Raw genomic sequence first — 7,195 nt, forward strand, 5'->3', positions numbered from 1 at the left:
TTCAGCCTTCAATCGGTTGAGGCGGGTTTTTAAGTAAGGTTTTATAGAATTTTCGTGGATGGTATGTAATAAAAAATCTATGAAAATTGCATACAACCTTACATAAAAAGCCGAATATCTCGAGAAGTATTAATGATAGCGGTTTTTACCTCGAACCTTTTTTATAGCAAATAAAATTTCATACAGATTTTTCATGAACATGTTTTCTATAGCTCTTGTCATTTACGAGATATATGCGAAATTCGTAGAAAAATCAGGCTTAGAGCCCCCTACTACCTCGCCGGAGTGAACGATTCTGAGGAATGTGCGTCTAAAGTCAAAGCGATGCCATAGGTAGGCTGTAGAAATTTAAAGATAAAAATTTACGATTGTAGTGTATTTTCAATGGAAAATTTTTACAGTCGTCCAGTTGTTAATGTTAAKATTAAGAGCTAAAACTTTCAGGGAGATTGGTTTAGAGTACTTCCAAGGAAATTGCTGACGGGATTGAAAAAAATTAATAGTTCAAAAAATAATAAAAAAATAAATAAATAAAACTCCCTAATGGTCATACATGTACACATATAGATGTGGTTGAACAACTGTATGGAGATTATTTAATATTTCTTTTGTTCACATTTCTTGTGCTGCAGTACGATATTTTCATTAAAGTTGCAGATACATATATACGCCACTTCAATGTATTTATGGTAGATATGTATGGCTGGACAATACCTTTCACTTATCCAATAACTGCAGTGGCGCTCTTTCTTGTCTTAGTCAGTAGGTAACAATCAATTGTGATGCATTAAAGGCCTTGGCTCATAAAMAACAAACATAAAACTACGACCATTTACTGACCAAATGCTTACAATTAGCCAGTTACCAAGTCATGCACGTCAGCATAGGTAAATACTAAGGCACACGCTCTGAACAACACTTACGACTAAGTGCATTCCAATTCAAGTGAATGAGTAAAATGAATCACACATTCGATATACTATACTGTGTACTGTATTTATGTACATACATCCATACATATATGTCACACTGACACTTASAAACGTCGGAAAGCCTATAAAATATATACTTGTCTATAATATGTAGTATAGTTAGCCGACAGGGGTAATGCTCGAAAATTCTACGAAAAGATGCGGCGACTAACAGAAAGTTTCGAGACCGGTGCATACTCTGGAAGAACCCCCTGAGGTTCTAGTGACTTATGACCAGAGCATAAWAAAATTATGGAGGGAACACTTTCCCAGCCTCCTGAATGGCAGTGAAAGCATAGCACCAGGAGATGGTAAACTCGATTCCCCAACCGTGGACGAACAATACCAAAAGCTCCATCAAAATCGGAAAGGAGCTCTCCCAGCCATTCGACACTAGACGAGGTTTCAGATAAAGTGCTTTCCTATGGGACGTCTTCTTCAATATATTGCTGCTGAAAATAGTTCGAGCCGCAAAACTGAACACAGAAGTTCGGCGACGCCGATGGCATAACAACCACGCCGGTGGTTCTGCTTTCTCTAGGTTGGACAAAGAAGCCAAGAAAATGGGTCTTGTAATGAACGAAGACAAGACGAAATATATTCTGGATTAAAAAAAAAACAGGCTTCGCTTTGGCAACTTAGCTCCCACGTCACTGTTAAAAGTCATAACTTCGAAACTGTAGATATTTTGTCGTATCTTGAAACCAATACCATAGTATTAACAGGAACAACAACATCAACCTCGAAATCCAACGCAGAATAACTCTTGCCTACAGGTGCTACTTCAGACTGAGTAGRCAATTGAGAACTAAASAACTCTCTCGACGAACAAAGACCAAATTCKTTAAGTCRCTCATTATTCCCRTCCTGCTATATGRTTCAGAGGCATGGAYGATGACTAGATTCTAKATTGATTYTGGAGAGAAAGGTTCTGCGGAAGATTTATACCTAAATTTAGTTAGAAACCAAACAGTGAAAAGATAGAACGGCGGGCTGTTGTAAACTCAGAAGAAATATAAATTCATAAATTTTKAAATTAATAAYTTTTGAAGGAAGCGATTATGCAAACAAATTGTGTAGATCGTATCGCATAGCTCGATCAACTACGTTTGGGGGTTATCTCTYAGTCCATTGAATTTATCAGTCATTCTCGATGCTGATATGTACTTTTATTTCACCAAAGCATAGTGTTACAATTAAGGTTCTTTTAGTAATGCCACAACTTTCATTACTATGTATGTATATAGACCACAAACTGAGCCTAATTGCTAGGTAAGCTTAACTAYAAATTATCATACAAAGAACTGATGSCAGAAAGAGAAGTRATAGTCCYCACGTCGTTCGATTAATTGAATCATAAAATTGTTAGCGAACAAATTAACTTAGAAAACCCTCTTCGATGGCTTTGCATCATCCAGCAAGAAGCAAAAACCAGCCAGCCAGACAGCCAGTGGCCTGGTCTYATAGCTCCGAATAATTGACAGTCAGGGGTTCAGATTCTATTAGCTAAAGTTTGTGCTCAGATCTTTTTATGTCGAGTACCCAACACAAATTTGGAGAGTCATAATTTTTTTTTTTTTTTTGTCGAAGCAGCGTTATCGATACCTATAGAAACTGTGCGTGCTACTATTGATCAATGGCCGAATCATTTGTAGGTTTGAGTGAAATTAAGGGTGACCGTTTCAAATAAAAATTTGAATATTGCTCATTTAATCTATGTGTTATTATATAAAATTAACTTTATTTTATAACGCSCTTAATTTRTAACAGAATTTATGSCAAGATACCTATAAAAGAAAATATGAAMATTTTCAATTTATGCAGTTATGTAATTAAAGTCGACACTTTACATAACTCAATTATACATAATAAATCCATGCAAACACTTATGGCTTTCTCATTCAAACAAATCACCTGCAAACTAGCGCCAGCTCAGCAGCTTTTGCCCACATCGAAGAGCCAATGAACCGTTAGTGGCAATTGAAAGCACAGTTAGACTATGCATTATGGAGTCAAGAGAATATAATGCACTTCTTATCTAGTTTTCGAATTTTCGTATTTGTAAGTGGCTGTATAAATGTGTATATGTGTGAGGGCATAGTAGATGCAAAGCATTCCGGTTTTGCAAATTAGGTGAAAAACTGTAACGATCGACGGACAGACAGTGGTCCCAACCGCAATGTAACGAATGCGGCGCTGCATGCAATAAATATAAATAACCTAATGGGTTACCGCATATAACTACTACATAACAGATAACACTAGGGAGGCATGCAAATTCATAGTATTAAGTGACTTAAGAGTCCAAACTTTCGGTTTGCATTTCTATTTGGCGAARGAAATTAACTTTCGATTTGGTTCCCCCCAGGAAAATGATTTCATTGAGCAGCTTGAAGGGACTTCACTACAGTTATGCTACACATTAGTTTGTTCGAAGCCAGTTAGAATAACTGTGTAATAATTTTCAAATTTCATGAAACGAACTCGCCATTCACGGCTCAAATGTCGCGCATAACTACGTTTAGTCGACACGGCCACGCTATWCAGACGCTTGGGTATTTGTGTAAATTTGCATAGAAAATTATAGCTTGCTTGAGTTTAGTGTTGCTGGGAAATAAAATTGCAACGACATTGTTCGCGCAGCATAAAAATTCATTCGAGCTGTGTTGTAATTCAAGTTAGTACTGACACTTACAGACGTAAATCAATAATATTCACATGTGTATATACATTTGTATRTACTTGTATGTRTGTAMATAYGTATATTAACAGCTCAGCTCAGAAATTGTAATTATTTTTATATTTTATAACATTATTTTATGGCTAATTATAAATTATTGATGAGAATCCAATAATTTTTTCATTTAAAAGTTATGACAACTGTTGTTGTTCACGAGTTGTGATAAAAACAAAATTACAACTATCGAATAAGGTTAAAATAATATTTTTTTTTTAAGTTGCAAAAAAGTGTCAAGATCAAACTTCAGCAAAATTAACTATGAGTCCCTATTAGCATGATTGAGGAAGTGCTTATCGAACGTGTATAACCAAATCGGTCAAAGCTTTTAATCTAACATATGTACATATCGTCACTAAAAATGTAAAAGGAAACACGGTATAATGGAAATATTTTGGTTATAAAATGGTTATAAAATAATTATATATTGGTTATATCTGACAGCGGAAGCTGAAAATTTTTTATTACATAATTATAGGATGATGTAGTAAATCGTAAGCTATGAAAAACTCAGTTTCGATTTGTTTGATAATACGTTCTTTTGCAGTTTATGTGGCGATACATGTGGTACCTGACTATAAGATATTCTATAAGATATTGGTCCTTCCCTTCCTTATTCCCATATACGTCGAATCAAAAAATATATTTTGAGCTTCGAATTCATATCAACCAGTCCACTGACTCTCTCTCTCTCTCCCTAACGATAGGAATAACAAAATAAAGTTGTGAGCATTTAAGAGTTTGAAGCATACTCTAACATGTGGTTTACTAGGTGTAACGTCATTCCACATTGACAGTATATCATTAAAAAATTATTATGTCCATGGTAGATGGCTAAGGAAATGCGGAACAAAAGTAATCTAGAACATTTTACAAGATTGTCATATGTCGACTGCTATGGACAGAACGCATTTCACAAAGAAACCTAACTAGGCATTAGCTGACAGTGAATTTACCAATAAAATTTTGTCATATAAYAATCTCTACCTTACGTAGGTATTATGTAGAAGTAAAGTAATACTGAGGTAGACTGCTCTCTAAATATACGAGTATAATATTATTACTGAATAACTTGAACAACTGTAGCAGCTTGAACCCAATCAAGGTATCCTTTATCAATAAACACCACAATTGTCCACAAATGTGTTCGTGATCTCTGAGGTTATCTTAAAAGAGATCGTTAAAGCAGAACTCCCAATTCAAAGAACAGTAATGACATACRACTCCATAGATTAGATAGATAGACTATTGTCCCCTCTCTTAAATCACAAAGGCTCATCTAGTTGCAGAATCCAGAATATTGATGAGTCCAATATACTGCTGTATGCTAGAAAAGCGATGAGATCCCTAATATATGGAACTAAATGTCATTGAAAGACTCCACATCAATCCCTACTCTATTCTATACCTAGATAGGCACACTCCCTTTTTAGGCTTCCTTAGTTCAAGTGAAGTTAATATTCAACAATAGAGTAATCTAAAATGTGTACTACTCTCTTGTAAGTTAGATCTGGTGCTGTTGAATGCTTAGACCACTACATATTTTACAGACAAATCGTTTGCATTGGTTCTCTTTATTCAGCRAGCTCACAAGATATAACTCGATGCGGCTATTCCTGCTTTACTAACTAGAAAAAGGGGGCGAAAAAGAGTTATATCTTATAGTTGGAAGTTTTTARAGCTAATTTATAAGTCATATAATTCGTATATAACTACTCAGCAGCAGAATTATCAGAATTACTATTTTATTCATTAGTGAAGTCACAAACAGGCCTTAAGAAATCAAAATTGTTAAAAAARTTTTAGGAAACTAACGCTGACTGGAACTTTAACCTTTTCACACTCATAACAATATAATGCCACGATTATCGCTTGATGGAATATAGGTAGCTCAGTAGCCAGTTAAACGTTAGGCTAAGCATAGTCAAGCTAAAACAGCAACGACAAGATTCCGTTTTATTCTCATTTTTCTACATATATATCTGTCTATATATTTTGTGTCTTTCATGTTTTTTTTTTTTTCTTTTTTGTTTAACCAACTTTATATGCACTTTTGTTGTTGTAGTTTTATAATTTTTCTATTATGTGTGTTCTTACAACAACGATWACTGTTTTTGTTGTTACCTACCACATTCATCGTTGCACTGGGTAAATTCTCTTCTCGATCGGGTCAAACCAATATTTATTGTGAACTTCGTTCGTTGATGTCAGCTTCCTTACAATTTTAACTTTATTCCTAWTGTTCTTAATTGCCTTTATAACTGTTATTTGCAGCCACACCGCTTTCAGAGCGCACACTTTAATTTTATCGTACAACAAAAAATAACTTAAAACTGTAACTAAGGTGGTCCACACTACGAACGATATTGACCATGCCCCGTTTGGTCAATGCCTTTATTWGTATTAAGCGCGTCTTTCAACTGAACCGCTACAAAGTGGTTTGGGCCTTTTTATACCAACCACCAACCCCAAAGACCACAAACGGCGAAAGAAGCATGCGCGCGGACAGACGTAAGCTTCAAAAGCGCAGCGGTGGTGTTGGGGGATCGGGCAAATCCATGCAGAGTAAACAAGTTGAACAGCTCGTTAATTGAAAGCTTACAAGAGGTTGTTGTGTGGCATGTCCATTGTGATGCGAGCAGCGGCGCCACAACAATGGAAATTGCGAGAGCGCGAGTGTAAATTGTACGCATGCGCGAAMGCAAAAAACTTCAGCTCCAAAGCGAGAGAGCCAACTACCAACTAGCCGCAGTTGTAAAGCTGGTTTTCATTTACTAATAACTTTAAAGTTTTGCAAAAACTTGCAATTGTATGATCACTCAGCAACTTAAAGACTCTTTTGAACGCCCAACGCTGAGCTTACTTCAAGAAGTGTCTGCCTGACAGCTATGGTGAATAAGTGCCAGTAGTGAGTGCATGCTTTTTCTCCACTCCAAAGTGCGAAAGAACTGCAATMTCTATATAACACGGATTCAGGCGCAACGGTTTAGATTTAAAGTGAAAAAATTGTTTTCTATGTGAGTAAGCTTGCTCAAAACGCATGCTTGCAGCCAAAAGGCGTTAAATCGTTAATAGAACTTTATTATGTTTGCATAAATAACTGGATTTAGAAACTCTACTTAGTATTAGTAATAGTCTATGTAATTCCATGGCTGCAAAACGTTTACCTTGAAATCAAATTATGATTGAATGTCTAGATCCTACAGGAAAACGTCCTCGTTTCTGACAAGCCTTGAAAAAATATTTCAAGACAAAGCGTTAGCCTTGGCTGCACTATAATACCCATTACATGATATAACACCCATCACAGGTTCATGTTTAAACTACAAGAAAATAAATATCTTGATTTTGATCGGTTGGTTTGTACGGCAGCTATATGCTATAGTGGTCTGATATGAACATTTTTTTCGCAAATTATACCGATACTTTGGTTAACAATCAAGCCAATTTTTTTAAAGCTAGCTTCTCAAATAAAACAGGTTTCCAT

General features: G+C 35.6%; 1 protein-coding gene across 1 annotated transcript in view; it reads right to left on the bottom strand.

The window, feature by feature from the left end:
• The window catches only part of LOC108969141 (tyrosine-protein phosphatase non-receptor type 23), a 27,520-nt gene extending 21,402 nt beyond the window's left edge, over window positions 1-6,118 (bottom strand). The window contains exon 1 of the mRNA XM_018933691.1: window positions 5,837-6,118. Within this exon, the coding sequence (XP_018789236.1) occupies window positions 5,837-5,845 (9 nt within the window). The 5' untranslated portion in view covers window positions 5,846-6,118. The remainder of the gene's footprint in view (window positions 1-5,836) is intronic.
• Between the last annotated feature and the right edge of the window lie 1,077 nt (window positions 6,119-7,195).

The sequence above is a fragment of the Bactrocera latifrons genome, unplaced genomic scaffold, assembly GCF_001853355.1.
Source record: "Bactrocera latifrons isolate USDA-ARS-PBARC rearing strain unplaced genomic scaffold, ASM185335v1 scaffold_241, whole genome shotgun sequence".
Classification (NCBI taxonomy): Eukaryota; Metazoa; Arthropoda; class Insecta; order Diptera; family Tephritidae; genus Bactrocera; species Bactrocera latifrons.